The sequence below is a fragment of the Lissotriton vulgaris genome, chromosome 11, assembly GCF_964263255.1.
Source record: "Lissotriton vulgaris chromosome 11, aLisVul1.2, whole genome shotgun sequence".
Classification (NCBI taxonomy): Eukaryota; Metazoa; Chordata; class Amphibia; order Caudata; family Salamandridae; genus Lissotriton; species Lissotriton vulgaris.
In genome coordinates, this window is record NC_141699.1 from 112,123,604 (window position 1) to 112,148,038 (window position 24,435).

General features: G+C 47.5%; 1 protein-coding gene across 2 annotated transcripts in view; it reads right to left on the minus strand.

The window, feature by feature from the left end:
* The window catches only part of LIMK2 (LIM domain kinase 2), a 345,031-nt gene that overhangs the window by 230,942 nt on the left and 89,654 nt on the right, over nt 1–24,435 (minus strand). The window contains exon 1 of one of the 2 annotated variants that reach the window (XM_086942844.1): nt 12,971–13,573. The exons of the other annotated variant lie outside the window; for it this stretch is intronic. Coding sequence (XP_086798970.1) covers nt 12,971–13,023 — 53 coding nt within the window. The 5' untranslated portion in view covers nt 13,024–13,573. Of the gene's footprint in view, nt 1–12,970; nt 13,574–24,435 lie in introns of those variants that run through there. 2 annotated transcript variants of the gene reach the window in all.

Below are 24,435 nucleotides of genomic sequence, written 5' to 3' on the forward strand. Positions count from 1 at the left end.
CACTATTTTAGTATATGGTTTAGCGGAGCCCTACTCTATTATGTGCAACTTATTGTATTTTAATTAAGTATCTTGTAATGTGCTTGTGCCTCTGACCTCAAAGAGTTCAGAGGGTTTGTCTAGAAATAAATACATATATATTTTATATATATCCTGTGTGGTGTCCTTTCATTTGGTATTAAAGGGGTTACATATGGTAAAACAGCTGGCTTCACATGCCCTCTTGAGTTTAGCCTAAGACTGCTTTGCCAATGCTACCACTAGGATAGCTGGTCTAGAAGGTTGACTTTACAACCATCACCATAAGGGTTGTTTGGACTGGGGCAAGGTGCTCACTAGAATAGTGACCATCAAATACCAGGCAAACTTCTCACAATCTCCACTTCTTTTTCATCTCAATATGAAATCCTTGGCTCATCTCAACCAATCCTTTGGCTTCAGACCAGTCTTATATGCTGACAACCCCCAAAATATTCCAAAGCTTTTTGGTGACAACGGCAGCATTGCCGCTCAGCTGTTTCTCTCTGAAGTCAAACTCTAGGAGCTATACCCAGCACAGATTATGAGGTGTCTAACCGGATTTTTTGCTCTGCCTGTCCTCCTCCAGTGTAGAGTTTCCCTCTCTGGGTTTGCCCGTGTAAGAAATGTGTGAGTTAAAAAGGATTCTGTGTTGACTATGGCAGATCAAGTAATTGTTGTAGTCAATGCTGGATTCTTTCAGCTGCATACTTTGAAACATCTTGCATTTGTTCTTAGTCACATGGTACACATTTTTTTTTGAAAACCTTTATTTATCAAATGCACATTACACAGCGTCTGCCTACAACCCTTTTGGGCCGGCCGCTATGACAAGCAGTCAAAAAGTAAAATATATTATACAGCGGAGAAGGCACATGGTACACATTTTTAATGCCTTCCTTGCTGCACAGATGGATTCTTGTACCTTAGCATACATGGATGTACCTTTCCCGCAGACTCCAGCTTATTCATAACTATGCCACCGAGCAAAACTTGGGTTTGAAGCCACGAGACTACATCTCCCAGCACATGCTAATTTGCACTTGGGACCAGTGACAGATCAAATTTAAATATGCCTAGTTCATGAAGCATTGTTCGACTCCAGCCTTTCTCCTTCAAGTCATCGTTTTGAGTGGTATAATCCAACCTGCTAACTGAGGTCCAAGAGTCCATTTCTTCTCATAATTCCCGGTTTTTAACAGAAAACTCTGGGTGGGCGTGAATTATCAGTTGCTGCAGCAACAAATGGGATTGTATGGGTTTGATACAATGTTGTATTTTACTGGCAGCACAAAGCCATCCCTCTGGGTAAACACTGTGCTTTATAATTACCGGACCATGACGAGGTTCCAGTACATGGACCTCTGTGTCCCAACCTCAAAAAATCTCTTCAGCCAACAAGGTTGACTGCAGCAATGCACACGCATGAAATGAGGTCCGAACAGGCATCCAGTAAGAATTCAAAACCAAGTACAACCCCCTTTAAAAGAAAATCAACACAAGTGTAGGACCCAACACAAGTCCAGTATACCTAACCTCAAATCAAAATATTTTTTTAAAACAAAGGGAAGATAAACAAAGGAGAATGAGGAATCAAAGGACAACTTACCCTAACACAGTTTTAAAAAGTTACCATGCTCATGATGAAAACGTAAGACCCTTCAGGAAAATCTGCATCAAAAAGGGCGAAGCGTCATTTGCTGCAATGCCTATCTCAACAGTAAAGTCAGCTCAAGAAGACTTAAAATGTTTCAAACTACACTCCGTCCCCAACTGAGACCATAAAGCCCAACCACCTGTTGGGAAGTAAAACCAAAGTTCAGAGAATGACTACAGCTCACCACATCAATCAATGAAACTGGATTTAAAAAACCTCCAATTACCAAATATTTAACCACAGGACTACACAGGCATCTGTCAATTGAGACACTAATTTTTCTCTTTCAATGGTAGAGCCCTTCCCCCCTAAGAAATAAATAAAAAACAAGGTACGCCATACACCTAAGGAGGACTATACCACACTAACGTTATTTTTCTTCAAGACACACTGAGGTCATATGCACATCAATTAACACGTGAACTAATAACCAACAAGCTTCGGCAAAGCCAATAGATATTGAGATCAATTGGCTTTGTCAATGTAAAACATTCTTTAGACATGATGCACAGAAGAAAGAGGCTGCTGTGCATCATACCTTAAAAAAAAAGTGCTATGACGTTGTCAACAAGGACTGTGTCATAGGTCTTTTTGTCTTAACTTTATGCCATGTTACAGAGCAGCTCGTACAGCTGTACATACATTAAAAAAAAGCGAGGTGAGAAGCAACACATGGAAGTCGTGGGAGCAGCAACATAGGGGGATGAAAAGCAACATGTGGGAGGAGGCACAACAACGGAAAGCGGGAACAGGGCGGTATGGAGGGGGAGAGAAGAAATAGTACCTCAATCACAGCGCAAGCTGCGGACAGGCTCGAATGAAGATAATCAATCTGTGCTTGGTCCATGCTGCACCGAAAGGAACAGAAGTTACATTTGGACAGAGCTAGACAATTTGGAGTAAAAAAAAAAGAATAGAAAAAAACAGGGTTTTATGCTCTTCGTTGGAAGTGCCTGACGATATACCAAATAATAGTTTCAAATAGCTCCTTCATCACAGAAATTTTATATGGATCTTCAAACTACAACTCCAGGAATTAACACTCCACTTTTCTGGCAAAGAAAACACGATCTCAGTCTGCATCCAACGATCTTATCCCACAAAATCCAGGAACAGGACAATAAATCCACTGACCGAAATCGCCAGAGTCTAAACCAGTATCAAATATTTTTGGAAACCTAAATGGTCCCTATTTCAGCCAAAGGGCCAATGGCCCTACAAACTTGGCAGGGCATTGTACCACATTTAGCATTCAAATAACACTAAACATAGTTATATGGTAACAGTCATGCTCTGTTCCTTTACATTTATTTATTTATTTGGAAGTCTTCTATAGCGCTAGCCAGACCCGAGGGTATCGGAGTGCTTTACAACATGATGAAAAAGGAGACCAAATACAGGGCAAAGGCATTAAAGGAGAAATACAGAAAAAGTTCAACAACAAAAAAATGGCGGCTTTACAGATTCTGCCGAGTGTCCGAGGTAAGCCGTTGAGGGAGAAAATGTTCAGAAAGGAGGCTTTACAGTTCTGCTGAGTGTTCGCGGTGAGCCGTTGGGGTAGAGAGGTCGAGGGGGACGAGGCGAGGCATTGCGGAGGAGGCGTCATGAGGTAGTTTCAAAGTCCTAGGGGAGGCACGACTAGAGCTGCCGTCTGGTGAATATGAGAGCATCACGTAATCGCGTTTGGGAAGGCGCGGTTGAGGTAGAGATATTTAAGGAGGCTTTTCAATTTTGTAAAGGAGGGGGTGGTTCTGATGTTGACTGGGATGGCATTCCAGATTTTCGGGGCGTTTCCTGCAAAAGAGCGGGCAGCAGTCTTATTTTTGCGCGTTTTTAAGGGAACGAGTAGGAGAGAGTTGGAACTCCTGAGGCTTCTCGCTTGTCCGGCTTTCTTGAGCTTGGAGGCGAAGTATTCTGGTTTCCCTGTGTGCAGGGCTTTGTGTAAGAGGCAGGCAGTTCTGAAACTGGCCCGCATTTCGACGGGGAGCCACTTTAGATCTCTGAGCGCAGAGGAAATGTGTTCAAAATTCTTGATTCCGGTGACCATTCTGGCTGCAACATTCAGGGTAGTTTTAAGCGGGGCTAGGCGAGAGTGAGCTGTCCCGGAGAGATCTGCGTTCCCATAGTCCAGTCTGGATAATACCGGGGCTTGGGTGGCTTGCTTGAGGTCAGAGGCAGGGATGAGGGGTTTGAATTTGTTAAGGAGCTTCAGATTGAGGAAGGCGCTCTTGGTGGAGTTCTTGATGTGATTGGACATGGAGAATTTGTGGTCAAGGGTGATTCCCTTTGATTTGACCGAGGTTGCCAGGGTGAGATTTCCATTGCGGGCATCAATAGCTTTCAGCCATTCCACGATTTTGCGGGTTTTCGTCCTTGTTGGAGATGAGGAGGATCTCGGTTTTGCCCTGATTGAGTTTGAGGTGGTTCTTTGATAGCCATTCTTGGACTTCATTGAGGGTATTGTTGAGTCTTTGAATGTCGTTAAAGGAGAAGGTTTCCAAGTAGATCCGAGTATCATCTGCACAGATATGAAAAGGGATATTCACTTTTTTCAGAATGGAGGTGAGATGCTCCATATATATGTTGAACAGTTAAGGGGAGAGAATGGAGCCTTGAGGGACGCCTCCTGTTAACGGGAACGAGATCGGAGGCAGAGTATTTGATTTTTACTCTTTGTGAGCGGTTTTGGATCGAGGAGAATCACTGAAGGGCCACTTTCTCTGCGTCTGCCCATTCTTTGAGAGCTTTGATGAGAAGACTGTGGTCTACAGTGTCAAAAGCGGCAGACTAGTCTAGGAGGCTGAGGAGACAGCAATGGCCAGCGTCGGGGGGAGTTGAAGATGTCGTTCATGATGTTGAGGATTGCAGTTTCGGTGCTGTATCCTTTCCTGAACCCAGATTGGTGTTGGTCGAGCAAGTTTATGTTGTCAATATGTTTGTTCAGTTGACAAAGGACACATTTTTCGAGGACTTTGGCAAGGAAAGGGAGATTGGAGACGGGTCTGAAATTATTCAGGTCGGTTGCGTCTAGGCCTGGCTTTTTCAGAAGAGGAGTTACTAGGCCGACTTTAAGGCAGTCTGGAATGGTGCCAGTTTTTAGAGAACTGTTCATGATTTCGCACCAAAGTGGAGCTAGGGAGAGTTTCTGCTCTTTGACCATTTGGGCTAGAATGGGATCGAGGATGTGCGAGGAAGGCTTGGAGGAGAAGATAAGTTTGAGGATTTCCGATTCTGAGATGGGGTCAAAGGAGGACCAGGTTGTTGCTGGGCTTTTTTTGTGGAGATTTCCCTTGTTGGAGAGCATGGATGACATGGTAACGTTGTAGTGGGTTGAGTGTTCTTCAGTGGAGAGGCCTACCGGGAAGATGGGCAGGCAGGACAATATTTTTTCTTCTAACTCCTCTGTGTTGATCTGCGATACGTTTCTTGAACATGAGGGGGGTTAGAGATGGATGGCAGAGGTAAGGTCTGATGGGGGAGGTGGAATAGGATATGGTGATGGTCTGACCAGCTGACGGGCAGGATGTGGTCTATGGTGATTGCGTCGTGATTGGCGATCATGGCGTCCAGGATAGCTCCTTTGTTGTGGGTTTCTTGAGAGCGGTGCTGGGTGAGGTTGTTGGAAATGAGAAGGTTACTTAAGCTTTGTACAGGAGCACTGTTCTCATCATTCCAGTGAAGGTTAAGGTCGCCTAGAATGCTATTGTTGGATTCTTGGAGCGAGCAATGTGTGATTAGGTCAGATAGGTGTTCTGTGAAAGTGACGGAGTTGCCAGGGGGTGGTATAGGAGGTGGAAGTGCACTAAGTTATTGTTGGTGGTTTTGATGTTGGCTGAGAGGCATTCGAATGAGTTGTAAGTGAAGTTATCAGTTTCGGACACCAATAGGTTTCAATACAAGGACTTGAAAGAGTAAGCACTTAAATGGAGCTTACAACAAAGTAAGTATAGACCCACAGAAGCAAAACATCAAATAAATGGTGCAACCAAGAACAGCACAACCTAAAAGAACTAATGAAACAATAGCGGAAACAGTAATCTGAACTGAAGAGGCAAGAAGACTACTCAATTAATAAAACTAAAAAAAAAAAAGGTTTTAAATCTTCAGCAGGAAATTACCAACACAGAAGTTAAAATTAAAAAAAAAAAAAAAAAAAAAAAAAAAAAAGTGCCACCTGGCCAGCCTGGGCTAAACGAACTTCAGAAGAACCTTGCAAACTTTGAAAGGTCTAGTCTAGGATTTCATCTTGTTTCATATGGCATGCTCACAGTGGCATATATCCTTGAAACTCATAATATCCCTTTTCAAATATACACTGATCACACTCGAATTCACAATCAACGCAACAAACGAGGCCCCGGATCAGGGAATGCTGAGAACGCACACCCACAGAGCAGTTGATGAAAGAAAACTCTTCCTTACAGAACGGAAACAGAAACAGTGATACTAGGAGTGTTGGGCCATAAAAGATTCTAAGCAAATGGCGTTCGAGCATGGGGGTTCACTTCAGACCACAAACAGCGTGCTCACTGGGTATTATTTTTGTACAAAACTTGATTTACATGATGCCAACAGAGTTACCAAGGTTGCCAATCTCCAACTCTGCTTACTCTGTGAATGCAAATGTTAACACAATGATAAACAAAACATTGCAATTACCCTTTCTCATATCGAATCTTGATACCAATTAAGGCCTCCTAAAAGAAGAATACGTGATTTGGTAGAGCCCTCCACTGTCACTCTTCAAGCACCTAGAATATTAATTTACAACTGTTTGGAGGGGACACATTCATCTAACATATGAACGTACTCGCAGACACTTCCGATAGTACATTCTTCTCAATTTAAATCAGATCCTAGAACAGTTTTAAAAATTGCCCCTGATCTACCAAAAGCATTGCAATGTAAAACTAATGGCACATTAAGTACAATACAAATGCCCATATGCCGCCCTATCTAATGAACAGGATCAGTCAGTCTCCTACTGCTCCGTCACTGCCATTCCAAACTCCAATACCAAAGAGGTTGCAGAACCATTTATCAGAGCAATGTCAAATGTGATTTCTCAGATTGGAGCACGTGAAGTAATACTTATAGGTCAAGAAACAGTCAAAACCCTTCACAAAAATGACTCATTGAACTTCTAGTTCATTATTCATTTGTTTTAAAACACCCAGCACTGGGGTGTATTTCTATATGCTACATGTGAGCCATTCAAGGCGCCCTTCCCTCCTCATCAAAACCTCCATGCTCATAAATTTCCAACAACAAGCATTTGCAATGCAATAGGTCTCGCATTTGCAAACGTTTGAGCTTTTGGTATTATAAATGACAAACCTTTTATCTATGTATTGGTTTTAAAAACAGATAAATGGTATTGTCATTTATAATGCCAATAGTTTAAAGTTTTGCATTGTAAATGACAATGCTTTTTATTTATTGTTTTAAAAAAACAAATAAAATGCATTGTCATTTATAAAAGCAATAGCTCAAACTTGTGTAAATGCGAGACCTATTGCATTGTAAATGCTTGTTGTTATAGGTTTCAAACACCAATGAAAGAAAACCAGCTTTGGCAAAGTCAATAGCCTGATTACCAACGCTTGCTCCTTCAGTAATTTGAGTGAGATTGTGTACCAATAGTTTTTTCCCCAATCTTGCCCATGCCTGAAGCAAATATTTCTTCATAATCCATTTTTAGGCAGGTTTCCCCAACTTCTTTGGTTGCTCAGGCTTCAAAGTATGCACTATCTGTGTATATGAGGGGATTTATTATGTTTTACCTGCAGTGGATGCAGAGATGAGGGATAAGGAAGTCAGACAGGAGGGAGGGATATTGAGGTCAGAGAGGAGGGAAGGATATGGAGGTCCGAGAGGAGGGAGGGATATGGAGGTCAGAGAGGAGGGAAGGATATGGAGGTCAGAGAGGAGGGAAGGTTATGGAGGTCCGAGAGGAGGGAAGGTTATGGAGGTCCGAGAGGAGGGAGGGATATGGAGGTCCGAGAGGCGGGAGGGATATGGAGGTCAGAGAGGAGGGAGGGATATGGAGGTCAGAGAGGAGGGAGGGATATGGAGGTCAGAGAGGAGGGAGGGATATGGAGGTCAGAGAGGAGGGAGGGATGTGGAGGTCAGAGAGGAGGGAGGGATGTGGAGGTCAGAGAGGAGGGACGTGGAGGTCAGAGAGGAGGGACGTGGAGGTCAGAGAGGAGGGACGTGGAGGTCAGAGAGGAGGGACGTGGAGGTCAGAGAGGAGGGACGTGGAGGTCAGAGAGGAGGGACGTGGAGGTCAGAGAGGAGGGACGTGGAGGTCAGAGAGGAGGGACGTGGAGGTCAGAGAGGAGGGACGTGGACGTCAGAGAGGAGGGACGTGGACGTCAGAGAGGAGGGACGTGGAGGTCAGAGAGGAGGGACGTGGAGGTCAGAGAGGAGGGACGTGGAGGTCAGAGAGGAGGGACGTGGAGGTCAGAGAGGAGGGACGTGGAGGTCAGAGAGGAGGGACGTGGAGGTCAGAGAGGAGGGACGTGGAGGTCAGAGAGGAGGGACGTGGAGGTCAGAGAGGAAGGACGTGGAGGTCAGAGAGGAAGGACGCGGAGGTCAGAGAGGAGGGACGTGGAGGTCAGAGAGGAGGGACGTGGAGGTCAGAGAGGAGGGACGTGGAGGTCAGAGAGGAGGGATGTGGAGGTCAGAGAGTAGAGATGTGGAGGTCACAGAGGAGGCATATGGGGGTCCGAGAGGAGGTATATGGGGGTCAGAGCTGAGATCAGATGGATATTGGGGTCAGAAAGGAAGGAGGGATATGAAACCTTTTCTTACGGACCGTTTTTGCTGCACAGGCTCTGTGTTGTGCGATAATCACTTCACATGCCAAATTCAAAGGGATACATTTTGTTGATAACACAGCGGCAGAAAGATGCATATTAAAATAACTTAATGCAGAAAGAAATAACGAAGTTGATTTCTTTTTTAATGCCATTCACATTTTAAGCATTTTCCTTGTACATACAACAGTATAACCTTTAACAGGTTGACACAGGAGGAAATCCGATATTAATATAAAATGTACAAAAGATTATTGATAGATTGCATTCCCCACATCCAGGAGCCCGCACGTCGAGACGGGAGCTTTGCTTTGACTGGAGGAAACAGATGAGCAAACGTACGTGTCAGCCCACTGACTGCAAGGAACAGCGATAACCTTGGCGCCCACACGCTGGCTCCCACTTAAAACGTCGCCTTCCTCCTATGTCCGTACAGCGTTTCACAGCATCCCCTGGGGCGGGACTTCCGCATTCTGCGGGAAGCCCGCGCCCACGGAGTGCCTGGCCGAGAGGAGCAGTGGTGACGCGGGGCTCCCATGCCTGAGGGAGAGCCCTGCGTTGGCTGCAGACGTAAAGAGGAGCAGAAGCGGCAGCTGAGGCCGCCAATGCAAGTGCGGAGCTCCCATGAGTGAGGGAAGCCCCGCGTGTGCCAGGTTATGTGGCGGAGATGACACCAGGGGAGTCCTGAGCGTGAGGGAGCCTGTAGCAGCGACAAAAGAGCCCGGTGAGTGGGGCGGCGGTGGTGGTGCGCGCGATTGCAGGAGGCTGACTTGCCACATAAGCGGGATAGGAGATTTGCACAGTGCATGGCTGCATGTGCGCGTACACCTGCTCAAATCGCCAAAAGGTCTGCGCATGCCCATATCATGTCCCACTTCCAAGGCAAGTACACAACAATAAGCCTCGCTGGCGACAGCGCTTTGTACGCCAGGCTCGGCCTAAAAACAGAAGCAGCACAGCCAGCAAGTGCCTCTAGTAAAATAAATTCCATTGCTAGTTTTTGGTAGAATATACACACATACATATACATATAAATATGTGATCAAGGTCACCGTGTAGTGACCGAAACGCGTCATGCTGGCGAGTTCGTGTGAATAAACCATTTGAATCTTACCATTGCGCTGTGGAGTGGTCTGTACCTGGTGTTTTCGTTGTGACAGATTGGATCTTGGTCCTGGTTTGAGGCAGCGGAACAGGACTGTGTAGTGTATACATATAAATATATATATATATATATATATATTCACTGAAAAAACATAGGTTTCAGGGACGTTATAGTTAGAAATTTTCATTTAAAAAACCTTTGAAATTTACTGAAAAACCATAAGTTTCAGGGATCTTATAGTTAGAAATTAACATTTAAAATGCTTAGAAATTCACCGAAAAAAACCATAGGTTTCAGGGAAGTTCTAGTTAGTTGGAGATTTCACTCATACAAAACCATAAAATTCCACCATTATAGTTAGTAGACCTAACTATAACTCACGCTCCCGCAATGCACTGCTGGTGTGTTTTGTATTTTGGGGAGCTGCCCATGGTCGGTTGCATGTCTTTCACTTGTTTTTAAATATTTTGCATCTTTTGGTGTATATGTGACTTTTATGGCTGATCAAAAATCGAATAAAATTTTATAAACTGAACATGTACGGTGGCAGCGGTTGAAGGAAACACTTGTGTGTAGCTGGAAGCGCAGCAGAAAGTGTCGAGGTGGTCAGGCTCCCCTAAGATGGAAAAAGGAAGAGACTCTGCAGCTCCACAACCTAAGCCACGTTCAGGTTCTGAGACTCTACCCAGGAGAGCAGTCTGCAGTGATGGCTAGGCTCATGGGCGATCTTTTGAGAAATCCTCCATCAAGGATCTGCCAGCCAGCTAGACCATGTGGAGATCTTCCAAGCAGCTGGAGGTCAGGTCAGCTCCTCTCCTTGTGGGACAGTCCAGCTCCTCTTACCCCGCGGGTCATTGCAGTGATACTCAAAGTACGGCCTGGGAGCCGCTTGCGGCCCTCCTGACATTTTCATGCGGTCCCTTGGTCCACAGCTGCACTGGGCTGCTATTAGCTCGTCTCAGCACTACCATTAAAAAGAATTTAAGTAAACAAGCATGCATGTATTTACAGGTTAAAGATAGGAAGTAACTAAGGAAGTAACTAGGGTATCCTGTACCCTTAACTTTGGGAACACCTTCATTTTTAAAGACATACTGCAACAAACGTGTAACAATATGATAGTCTCATCAAAATATGTATTGCATTAACATACATAACTGTTTCACCTTAGAACATCACATGATATCAGTGCATTGAGAAGAATTTCTTAAAAGTGATTTTTTCAAACCTTTATTCATAAACATTCATGGTAGTCAGTTATTGGCACCCTCTGGGTGGCCCGGGTTGCTTTTATACATTGGCAACATTGCAGTTCAGTGCTTCTCAACCTTTTGACTACTGGGGACCCCCTATTAATCATTATTAGAACACAGCACCCTCCCCGCCCCCGAATCATTATCAAAATCCAGGGACCCCTCACTGAGTCATGACTGCTAGCCAAGGGCCCCAGCCTAAGCACTGTTGAGGATTGGAACCACAAAACAATGCAGAACAAAACATTCAAACAAATACACAAAGGATGGCGAATATTCGCAAACACAGCTAAAAAAAATAATAATGTTAATATAAAGGTTAGAACTTTTCTAAATTCATTTGAAGCCAATCATCCATACTATATTGTATTTGATGCACCTGCACTGCTCCCACAAATCAATCGGAGGATACTAATTACATTTTTAGTCTCCAATTTCAAATTCCTTCACATGTACAATACATTTTACAGGTGTACATTTAGCTTCTTTATTTATATACACTGTATTAATCTGTTAATATTATTTCATTTTCAAAGCAGTTGTGGGCCCTCTGAGGAGGCTTTGCAGACCCCAAGTATGGGAGCCACTGTTGTAGTTTATTATATTAAGCACAGGAGAGGATTTCTTACAGCACATAACCTGAAGTCGCGTATTTCAAGGTCCTCGGATAGGTCAAAATGTAGGAAAAGGAGGGACCATAAAATACAACAATTGCCTCGGATCACACAAATTGGTCAATTGGGTAGGCCGGGATTGATCCCAGATGTTCTTGTTTTACATTGTGCAATTCAACCACTGGATGCACTTGCTTCGCTTCCCCTGCACCAACCGGACCCAACTCCCCACCCCACAACAACCACCCTACTGGCAGAAATGCAGCACTCGGTGACACCACAGAACAAATGTTGTGGCCCCTGGAAAAACGTTTGCTAGTACCCATGATTCATAGCAACGAGATATTTCCCGAGGGTCCAGCTTACCACAAGCAATAAGGGTAACATCCACAATTAAAGCGTCACCTCTAGGGAACATCTGTTCTACATTCACACAAATGATCTACTCGAAGTCAAGATACCTTTCAAATTACTGGCACGTGGGGGCATTATTACACCAATGTTGGGGGCAGAGACACGAATCCTGAGAGACATATGTCTGCGATGCTCGCAGGTCGCAGCCTTCCGCATATCAGGAGGAAGTACATCTCGTTTCTTTTCCAAGGGCACACCCCCTTCCCTCCCCCCTGGTGTAAGGGGGCAGTATCTCTAAAGCAATAACACTGATTGTTCACCTACTATTCTTGCGACTTGGCAAGTTGCCAGAAAGCGGATGGGCTGAACGGTCAGCACAGTTCCGATCAGAACTGTACAACTAGCGCTGCGATGCCATAGTAATGGGCAACTGTACGATATATAAACGGCAAACAACGAAAGGCAGCATCTCGGAATGAATGCTGTTGAACAGCAGCGCTGAGGTTGGAGTCTCTGCTGGGCGCTCCACATTTTGGCTAAATGGGGAACCGAGGTACAGCTGAGAGGTGTGCCACAGATCACACAATTTGGTTAAGTATGGAAGCTAGCCGGCATCGAAATGCTGCTGTGCTCATTCCTCCCAGCACTGACGAACAGTCTTCGACGGAAGATCGGCCTTGGGTAAGACTGGCAAGTCCCTCCATGGCACCAAGAACAAAAGGCTCCAGACCTGCGCTCCTGTGTTGTAAATCAGTGTGTGAGGTCAGCTGTATCAATTGAAATGAACTCGGACTACAACTCCCAGAACACATTCGTTTATTAAATGAAAACCAAGGACTGGCGCTGTGTTCCATTGGTGGCATGGCATCCCATGGAAACCACAATTTCAGCACTTATGCAACACGTAATCTTACACACTGATAAAAACGACACATTGTTCAGTTAGCCAGGCATTTCCTGTCGGTAATGTGGGTGTCACGCAGCACGGCGTACATTAACAGATGCAATCGCTTCGTAGCACTATGGCGCTACTCTCAAACCCCACACAACTCAGCCTTCAACAGGTAGCAAGTGGTGGAAAGGAGCCAGGGCGAGGCCGGGCGCTCCTCCCCCTGCACCGCTCGAGGGCTGGAAGTCATAACAAGGCTTACCGCAGAGAATCCTTGGAGGTGAAGTAAGCCGGAACCGTGAAGAGTCCGCCCATCCTATGCAGGCATGGGTCCCGGGGTCATCATGGCATCCACCGGGCTCTCCGTCCGGGTCATCTCACCGGGCCCAGGGTCAGGCAGCCTCCTGCTGTGCGCATCCGCTACACAGAAATCCGCCGTGCTGGGCTCGGCTCACCTGCCCCAGGTCACGCGCCCGGACAGACCTCACCTGGCCCGGGGCAGGCACTTCGCGGATGATAACTGAGCCACTCCAATGATGCCAAATGTACCAGGTCAGGCGCACAGTCACTGCTCCCGGCTCGGCCCAGGTCCGGCACTCGGGTGAGGTCACGTGACTCAGTCCCAGCTGATTCGGGTCCCGCGCCAGTCTCACCTGCCCCAGGTTAGAACCCCCGGGGGAAGTTACCTGCGCAGGCCAGTCACATCTGCCCCGGTCAGGCCCTCACACCGGCCACGGTCTCCCAGATCAGGCCTTCGGACTAGCCTCACCGTCTTGTTGCAGCCCTTGCACAGCAGGTACGGGCCCGCGGTGTGCCGGAGCCAGGGCATCTCCCCAGGTGCGTGTACAGAGGCGGGGCCTAACCCGGAGGAGGGAGGGGAGAGCCGAGACATACCTGCGGAAACACAATACCACCCGCAAACCCGACGAGCGAGACGGCCCAGCCGGGCTTACCCTGCGAGAGGACCCGCGGCCTCTCTCGGGAAGAGCAACCCGAGAAGGGCGACGAGGGATTAGGGCAGATCCGGCGAACACCTGGGAGAAGGCGCGGTACCCGCAACCCAGCGCCACGAGGGGTGGGAGAGGCGCTGCGCAGCGCAGCAAGGCATCCGAGACAACTGCACCAGGACTCTGCAGGGACCAGGTGACGCCGTCTCACCAGGATAACGAATCCCAGGCTTCATGGGAGCTGTTCACATTCTTTGACCAGCATTGACATATCCAATAGGTCTCCCCTCTGGGACCTTATACGTGTTTAGCCAAAGTGGTTGGCTTTGCCAGTGTCTTTAGGCCAGGGCCTTAAGCATTGTGGCAACTGTACATCATGTTGAAAAGTTACAATAAAAAAGTGTCATAAGCATTTTTGTTGAGCATTTTTGTTACCTTTATATAGAACTAAGAAGATATTATACACAACCGAACCACCAGATTAAAAAAATGAATGAACATAAAAAAATGACTTCTAGTTGTTTTGTCCGTGCATTGCTGGCAACTTCTTCCTGGCTTTTCTGATGCTCATTTGTTATACATTTTTTCTGTGAAATGGAGGGGGTGGGGCATAAACAACTGGGTAGTGGAGGTTGGGAAATAGTACCTGAATTACAACAGGCAGAGCAGATGGACACGAGGGGAGAATCAACAGATGCCCGATTCCGTGGGCGGACCAATATGTTGCTAAGTGATACCGAGGTAGTGGTGAGCTGGTGCAGGGGTGATGCTCAGACGATATGAAGTGATGCCGAGGTGGTGGTGGTGCTGAGACTGGGGTGGTGTTGAGCTGTTGTATTGTATTGTATATTGGATTTATATAGCGCATATCACCCAGGGGTCTCTAAGCGCTTGCCTTGGGAACCCGTCCAAGGCTTTTCCCTGTGAGATAGCCCCTACAGGGCATCCCCAAGGTGAAAGCCAGGCATCCCGCCGAGGGGTGCCGTTGTGGAGATTAAGCAAGCTTAATGCCCAGAGTTGCAGAGTGTGAACCCATGATTAGGTCAGGCAGCGAAGCGAGAATTATCGAGTCCGTGGACATTTGAGCTCAAGACCCTGCCCCGTCGGGAATTGAACCCTGGTCCCGGGTCTGACCTCTGCTTCAGGGTCTGCCTGCTCTAACCAGTGAGCCGCTGTTGCTGGAGTGGTGCTTCGTTGGTGCTAAATTGATGCAGAGGTGGGGCTGTGCTGGTGGTGGCGCACTGATGAGTTGGTAGTGCTGTGCTGATATGGTGCTGTGTGTATGCAGAGGTGGTATTAGGCTGATGCTGAAGTGGTAGTGCGGTGGTGCTGTGATATTTGGTGGTGCTGTGATGTTTGGTGGTGCTGTGACCGAGTGATGCAGAGTTGGTGCTGAGGTGATGCTGCACTAGTGTTGTTGAGTTGGTGCTGCACTAGTGTTGTTGAGTTGGTGCTGCGCTAATGCTAACATGGTGCAGAGTTGCTGATGAGGTGGTGCTGTGGTGGGGCTCGCTGATGCTGGAGTGGATGGTGGTGCACTGATACGGAGGTGGTGCTGTGGTGGTGTTGTATGATGCTGCACTGGTGTCGAGTGATGCTGTGGTGGTGCTGAGTCATGCGGAGATGTTAATGCTGCGCTGGTGCCAAGTTGGTGCTGTTCTGAGGTGATGCTGAAGTGGTGGTGTTGAGCTGCTGCTGTGCTGGTGGTGAACTGATCAATCAATCAATGAACTTGTAAAGCGCGCTACTTACCTGTGAGGGTCTCAAGGCGCTGAGGGGTGGAGTGCTGCTACTGCTCGAAGAGCCAGGTCTTGAGGAGCTTTCTGAAGGTGAGCAGGTCTTGGGTCTGCCGCAGATGGGTGGGGAGGGTGTTCCAGGTCTTGGCGGCGAGGAAGGAGAAGGATCTGCCGCCGGTGCTTGTTCGTTGGATGCGCGGGACGGAGGCAAGGGCGAGGCCGACGGAGCAGAGCTGGTGGGTGTGGGTGTAAAAGTTGAGTCTGTTGTTCAGGTAGGCTGGTCCGGTGTTGTGAAGTGCTTTGTGTGCGTGGGTGAGGAGCTTGAAGGTGATCCTCTTGTTGACGGGGAGCCAGTGCAGGTCTCTTAGGTGGGAGGTGATGTGGGTACGACGGGGGACGTTGAGTATTAGTCGGGCAGAGGAGTTTTGGATGCGTTGGAGTCGTCGCAGGTGTTTGGCCGGGATTCCTGCGTAGAGTGCGTTGCCGTAGTCCAGCCTGCTGCTGACGAGGGCTTGGGTCACTGTTCTTCTTGTTTCGGTCGGGATCCACTTGTAGATCCTGCAAAGCATGCAGAGGGTGTTGCAGCAGGAGGAGGAGATGGCGTTGACCTGCTTTGACATGGAGAGGGAGGAGTCTAGGATGAATCTGAGGTTGCGTGCGTGGTCCGTGGGGGTAGGAGCTGTTCCCAGTGTGGTCGGCCACCAGGAGTTGTCCCACGGTGAGGGGGTGAGGCCTAGGATGAAGACCTCCGTCTTGTCTAAGTTCAGTTTCAGATGGCTGCTCCTCATCCATTCGGTGACAGCCTTCATTCCTTCGTGGAGGTTGGTCCTGGCGGTGTGCTGGTGCATGGTTAGGGAGATGGTGAGCTGGGTGTCGTCGGCGTAGGAGATGATTTTCCGGACGTGCTGGCGGGCCACTTGTGCGAGGGGGGCCATGTAGATGTTGAACAGGGTCGGGCTGAGGTATGAGCCCTGGGGAACGCCGCAGATGATGTCGGTGGCTTCGGATCGAAAGGGCAGGAGTCTGACTCACTGGGTTCTGCCGGAGAGGAAGGATGTGGTCCAGTCCAGGGCCTTTTTCTGGATTCCGGCTTCCTGGAGGCGTGTTTTTAGTGTGCAGTGGCAGACCGTGTCGAAAGTGGCTGACCGGTCCAGGAGGATGAGGGCTGAAGTTTCGCCGTTGTCTAGCTGGTACCTGATGTCATCTGTGGCGGTGATGAGGGCAGTCTCGATGCTGTGGTTGTGTCTAAATCCGGACTGGGTTGGGTCTAGGACAGAGGTATTAAAACTTTTCCAGGTTGAGCCCCCCCAGCTGAATTCCCCCAGATGTTGGGCCCCCACCACCCGACCGAAACCTCGGGAATCCGGCACACCACATGATCGACTGCAACGCGCACACCACGGGCCATATCTGGCAAACAATGCTCAACACAACAAGAGTGCCTAGCAAACTGCAGGCCTGTGAGTGGGTGTGGCGAAACGACAGAGGCGTACCACACAGCTCAAAGCACAATCCTCCAAGGCAAAGGAAGTCATCACAACCCTCCCCATCCATCATGTACACCTTGTCATCCACCAACTCACCCACCATTCATTCCGTCCCTCCATCTGTGCCCCATCCACATCCAAACCCATCCACCATCCATCCATCATCTCACCCATCCATCCATCCCTCCATCCACCCCCTCACCCATCCATCCATCCATCCATTCATCCATCCATCCCTTCACCCAATCCATCCCCTTACCAATCCATCCACTCTTCCACCCATCCTTCCACCCATCCTTCCACCCATCCATCCACCCACTCATCCATCCACCCATTCACCCAAGCTATCCTCCCATTCATCCATCCACTCTTCCACCCATCCATCCACTCACTCATCCATCCATCCACCACCCACCCTCCCTCTCACCCATCCAGCCATCCCCCCACCCACTCATCCATCCACCCAGTCCCTCATCCATCCACCCACCCACTTAACCCCCCACTCATCCGTCCGTCCACCCATCCATCCCTCCCGCTCTCCACCCTCCCCCCACTCATGCATGCACTCTTTGACCCATCCATCTCCATGCTCCTCTCCTCACCCATCCATGCACACACCTGCCCATCCACTCTGCCAATCATTCATCCATGTCCTCACTCATCCACTCATCCATCCATCCATCCATCCATCCTCCCACTCTCTCTCCATTCCCCCCTCACCCAGCCACCCATCCCTCCATCCACCCTTCACCCATCCACCCACTCATCCACTCATGAATCTATCCATTGACCTCTCACCCACCCCTTCACTCCTCCATCCATCCCCCGTCCATCCACCCTCCTCAATCACCCATCCATCCCCACATCAACCCCTTCACTCATCCATCCATTCATTTTCACCCCTTCACCCATCAATGTATCAATCCATCCATCACCTCTCTCATCCATCCACCCACCGACTCGTCCATCATCCACCCCCCATCGATCCATCCACCATTTCACTGATCCATCCATCCACCCATTCATCCATTCATTCATCCATTCATTCATCCATCCATCCATCCATCCACCCTTCCAACCATACACACATCCATACACACATCCATCCACTCATCCATCCCTCCACTCATGCATCCATCCTCTCTCCCACCATCCATCCACCCACCCCTTCACCCATCCACTCATCCATCCATCCATCCCCTCACTCATCCATCCACCCCCCACCCATACATCCACTATTCCACCCATCACGCCTCCCATACATCCACCACTCCACCCATACATCTATTCACCCACATGGCAACATAACGGACGTCTGGTGGCCGGCTCCACCAGACATCCCTCACACATTTGATGATTCAAATTCGAATCTGCAGACCAACATCCCTGAACACAGACACTTCGGTGCCCCACACAAAGATCCTCATGAGTTGATGACCGATTCATGGCCCAAACCCGGATTGCAACCTCTCCCTCCCTTCCCAAAATAACTGAAGGACTCCCGCCCCCCCTTCCCCTCACTCCCACCCCCTTGAAAGGCTGGGGCCCTGGGCCAGAGCCCACCCCGCCCACCCCGCCCGTCCCTCAAACCCTCTCCGGAAACCTTCTCTCCCTTCTGGGAAGAGCTAACTCTCCCAGGAGGGGGCCAATTCACGGAGTTGACAGCTTCAGCTGCAGTGGGAGGCAAGGGGTCTCCTCTGCTAAAGCTGAAAGCGTGTCTGTTTGCTTTCGTTTTTAGCAGAGGAGACTCCTTGCCTGCATTGCAGCCGAAGCAAGCTATCGGCTCCATGAATTGGCCCCCTCCTGGGAGAATCCCCCAGACAAAGGAACGGGCACAAAGGGAAGATCGGAGTGGAGCGCGCGCGCCCCCCTGGGATGGTGCCGCGCCCCCCCCAGGAGGGCGCGCCCCACAGTTTGAAGAACCCTGGTCTAGGATGTTTTTTTCCTCGAGGTGGCGAGTCAGCTGTATGTTGGCGATTTTCTCGATGACCTTCGCCGGGAAGGGGGAGCAGGGAGATGGGCCTGAAGTTCTTGAGGTCTTTGGGGTCCACCTTGGGCTACTTGAGGAGGGCGTTGATTTGGGCGTGCTTCCAGCTTTCCGGGAATGTCGCTGGGTCGAAGGAGATGTTGATGACCTTCCATAGTTGGGGTGCGATGGTTGCGTCAGCTTTGTTGAAAATGTGGTGAGGGCAGGGGTCTGACAGAGATCCTGAGTGGAAGGAGTTCATGATCTTGCCTGTCTCTTCGTCGTCGACGTGGGACCAGGAGGTCAGCTGGTTGGTGCAGGTGGCGTTCGGGGTGGGGTCTGTTACCGTCGGGGCGGGCGAGGAGTTGAAGCGGTCGTGGATGTCGGCGATCTTGCTAGGGAAGAAGGTGGCTAGTGATTCGCACAGATCTTGTGAGGACGGGATGCCGTTGGTGTTAGCGCTGGTGTTGGAGAGTTCCTTCACAATGTTGAAAAGTTCTTTGCTGTTGTGTGCATTGTTTTCTAGTCAGGATGATCTCTTGTCTGTTCTTGGATGATAAGATAGTGCTGTGCTGATATTGAGGTAATGGCGTGCGGACGCTGAGGTGTACTGTGCTGATGCTCCAGTGGTGGTTCTCATGTGATGCTGAGGTGGTGCTGCTGCGCTGGTACTCCGGTGGTGTTGAGCTGATTCTCATATGGTGCTGAGTGATGCAGAGTTGGTGCTGTACCGAGGTGATGCTGCGGTGATGCTGAAGTGGTGTTGAATTGCTGCAGAGGGGGGCGGTGGTGGTGCACTGATGTACAGGTATTGCTGTGCTGATGTTGAGGTGGGCTGTGGTGGTGCTGAAATGATGTTGTGGTGGTGCTGAAATGATATTGCACTGGTGCTGATTCGGAGGTGACGCTGCACTGGTGCCAAGGTGGTGCGCTAATGCTGAAGTGAGGCTGCTTTGGTGTTGAGGTGCTGTCGCACTGGGACTGACATGGTGCTGCACAGATGTCGTGGTAGGGCTGTACTGGTGCCGAGGTGGTGCGCTAATGCTAAAGTGAGGCTGCTTTGGTATTAAGGTGCTGCTGCAGGTACTGAAATGGTGCTGTATTGATTCTATGCTAGGGCTGCACTGGTGCGGAATTGGTGGCGGTGCACTAGAGGTGCCAACAGCATGCTTAATTAGATGGGTGCTCTTATCAGGGTTAGCATTATGCCAGGGACGGGTAGTAGTAAGAAAATGGTACATAAATTATAGCCAGTATGGCTACTATGATGCTAGGAGCGGTCCCATTATGACGCAGATGACGTTGGCAGGACACTGGGATCTGAAATGAGACTATGGGCCAGGTGGCAACCGGGCAGGGATAAAGACAACAGTCAGCCCTAATCATACTCTCTCACACTTGCATAGCACCACATAAAAACATATGCACTAGCTGCATTATATTGACATCCACAAACACGTGCTCTTGTTACACTCAGAAGCAGTAAACATGTAATTACCTCCACCCCTTTGCTCCTTCACTTGGCCAGCACTCCTTCAGCTGCACGGGGAGGCTTCAAACACTCCAGAGTGGCATTATGGACATGCTTTAAAGACACTGCCATACCTCTCAGACGCAGTGTAACTGACAGACCTGAAACATGGCCAAGAACCATGCAGCTCTGCCAAATATGTCACTTAGTGACTGACTCTGGTACTAGCTCTGCACTGTCTGTCACAAACAGCCATGCTCTTGGCTGTCTGATAAAGCGCTACCTATACATGGGCAATGTCCTGTTGCCTGAAGATAATGGTCACAGGATGTGGCCCTTTTCCGACTGCTGGATTAAGATCTACAACTATGCAAAACTAGATGGCTTTCCACTCCGAATGGGTGATGCTTCCTTACATATACAATACGAGGAGCTGGAGGCAGAGGATGAACCACATCCTGAAAACCATTTAATGGTAAAATAAAACTTAATGGTGCTTATCTCCAAAAGCAAATTCCGAGTCAGGTCACAATGACTTTGTAAGATCCGTTAAACAAGGAAGAAGACTGCTGCAGAATTAAATAACACTTCAGAAGCAATGCACTACCAGAACGAAACAAGCATTTGCAATGCAATAGGTCTCGCAATAGGAAACTTTGAGCTATTGGTCTTGTAAATACCAATTTTTTTATTTATGTGTTGGTTTTGAAAATAGCTAAATTAATAGCTTTTTCATTTACAATGCCAATAGTTCTAACTTTCGCAAATGTGACACCTATAGCATTTGTAATGCAATGTGTGTTGTATTTACGTGACTTAGATGTATTGATATTACAAATAACAATGGCTTTTAATTTTTTTAATCAATACTTAAATAAAAGGTATTTTAATTTATAATGGCAATAGCTTTTGTAAATAACTTTTGTGAAGATTATGTTCATTGTATTTTATTGTGATGAAAATCCAAATTAACATCTTTTTGTAACATTTGTAATAAAGCTTGAAACATTGAGAGAACATATGTGAACCAGGTGTTGTTGAATGGTTGCAGATTGATGCTGTGGTGGCGCTGAGTGATGTTGTGGTGTTGACGAGTGAAGCTGTAGCGTTCAGTGATGCTGTGGTAGCGCATAGTGATGTTGTGGTGCGCCTGAGTGATGCTGTGGTGGTGCTGAGTGATGCTGTGGTGGTGCTGAGTGATGCTGTGGTGATGCAATAGATAGAGGGAGGGCAATAGATAGAGGGAGGGCAATAGATAGATAGAGGGAGGGCAATAGATAGATAGAGGGAGGGCAATAGATAGATAGAGGGAGGGCAATAGATAGATAGAGGGAGGGCAATAGATAGATAGATAGAGTGAGGGTGATAGATAGAGTGAGGGTGATAGATAGATAGAGTGAGGGCGAAAGATAGATAGAGTGAGTGTGATAGATAGAGGGAGGGCGATAGATAGATAGACAGAGAGAGAGATAGACAGAGAGAGAGATAGACAGAGAGAGAGATAGACAGAGAGAGAGATAGACAGAGAGAGAGATAGACAGAGAGACAGAGAGACAGAGTGAGGGCGATAGATCGACAGATAAAGTGTCTTTATGTTGCATTGAGTAGAGTGTAAGTATGTGGCATGTAATTATGTAGCACTGAGTGATAATATGGGGAGTGTATGTTGTATTCAGTAGAGTAATTTTGTGGCGTGTAATTATGTGGCACTGAGTGGTATTTGGAGTGTATGTTGCATGGAGTGCAGTGTAATTATGAAGCATATAATTATATGGCACTGAGTGGTATTGTTTGGAGTGTATGTTGCATTGAGTGCAGTGTAATTATGTAGCATATAATTATGTGGCACTGGGTGGTATTGTGTGGAGTGTGTGTTGCATTCAGTAGAGTGTAATTATGTGGTGTGTAATTATGTGGCACTGAGTGGTATTTGGGGTATATGTTCCATTGTAGAGTGTGTGAGGGTGCGGAGTGTGAGGGTGCAGAGTGTGAGGGTGCAGAGTGTGTGAGGGTGCAGAGTGTGTGAGGGTGCAGTGTGTGTGAGGGTGCAGAGTGTGTGAGGGTGCAGAGTATGTGAGGGTGCAGAGTGTGTGAGGGTGCAGAGTGTGTGAGGGTGCAGAGTGTGTGAGGGTGCAGTGTGTGTGAGGGTGCAGTGTGTGTGAGGGTGCAGTGTGTGTGAGGGTGCAGTGTGTGTGAGGGTGCAGTGTGTGTGAGGGTGCAGTGTGTGTGAGGGTGCAGTGTGTGTGAGGGTGCAGTGTGTGTGAGGGTGTGTGTGGGTTCTAATTTTGCACAAAAAAATATATAACAAGCATTTGCAATGCAATAGGTCTCGCATTAGGAAAGTTTGAGCTATTGGTATTGTAAATGACAATTCTTTAATTATAGGTTGGTTTTGAAAATAGCAAAATTAATAGCTTTGTCATTTACAATGCCAATAGTTATAACTTTGGCAAATGTGACACCTACTATAGCATTTGTAATGCAATACGTGTATTATTTACGTGACTTAGATGTATCGATATTACAAATAAAAATGGCTTTTAATTTTTTTAAATAATTAATACTTAAATAAAAGTTGTAATTTATAATGGCAATAATGTAAACTTTTGTAAATAACTTTTGTGAAGATTATGTTCAGTGTATTTTATTGTGATGAAAATCCAAGATCAGAAGTGAAATATTAACATCTTTTTGTGACATTTGTAATAAAGCTTGAAACATTGATAGAACATATTTGAACCAGTTGTTTTTTAATGGTTGCACAGATTGATGCTGTGGTGCCCTAAGTGATGCTGTGGTGCCCCTGAGTGATGCTGTGGTGATGCGATAGAGTGAGGGCGATAGATAGAGGGAGGGCAATAGATAGAGGGAGGGCGATAGATAGACAGAGAGTGAGGGCGATAGATTGATAGATGGAGGGCGATAGATAGATGGATAGAGTAATTATGTGGTGTGTAATTATGTGGCACGGAGTGGTATTTGGAGTGTATGTTGCATTGAGCGCAGTGTAAATATGTAGCATATAATTATGTGGCGCTGAGTGGTATTTGGAGTGTATGTTGCATAGAGTGCAGTGTAATTATGTGGCGTGTAATTGTAATTGTGAGCCCCCTGTGCAAGTTATACACTGTTGTTAGAGATAAACCGCATAGGTAACCAAAAGGTGTAAAAAGGACTTCAAAGGTGACAGACTGGGGAGAGAGATGATAATGTAGAAGTGAGAGAGAGAGGGATTGTGATTTCCTAACGTATGTATGTTGCTTTTTATTAATGTTAATCGGAGGAACCTGAGTAAGTAATGTAGATGCTGCAGAAATCATTGTGCACCCCAGGATCGAAAGCTGATAATATTTAAATATTCCAATTCTGACATCTCCGCCCAAGATTTGAGAATGATGGCCTTCGGGATGCTTTGAATGGCATGAAGGAAATGAAGCAAGTGGGGATCCATGTCACCTCATACTGTGTTCATGCCACTAAGAGCTTGTGAGGGACTAGTTTCAGATACCCAATCTAGTCCCTTTTTATGTATTTAAATATAACGTTCCTTACTTGTGTGGTATATTCAAAATATGTCCTGTGAATTTTCATCCAACTAATTTGTATGTCCAGATGCTCTTCTGTCCTTCTTTGATCACCTTGTCCCGCCTGCATGACCAGTCTAAACATCAGATTGCCAAAATTCTACAATAACTTCCACGTCACATTCTGCATTTGTCAATTGAGTGGTCTTTAAGGCGTTCACAGATTACAGATTTGTTGGTCCACCTCAATCAAATTTGAATCCAATAGTTGACTTTCCATTTTTTTTTTTTATTTATTTATTGCAAGCAGGTCAGGATAGGTTCGTGCCGACCACCCCTCCAGCCACCTACGAATGCACCGTGAATAATGGTGTTTGTGTATACACTTTTGAGCGTACGAATACATGTGTGTACATACTTATGTGTGTATGTACTATGTGTATGCGCATGTGTGTTTGTGCGCGTGTCTGTGCGGGTTTCTTCATGTGTGTACGTCTGTCTGCGCATTGTGTGGCTGAGTGAGTGTGCCTGTGCGTGTCAGCTCGTCCGTCTGCATGTCTCTCAGTCTCTGCATATGTGTCTACATGTTGAGTATC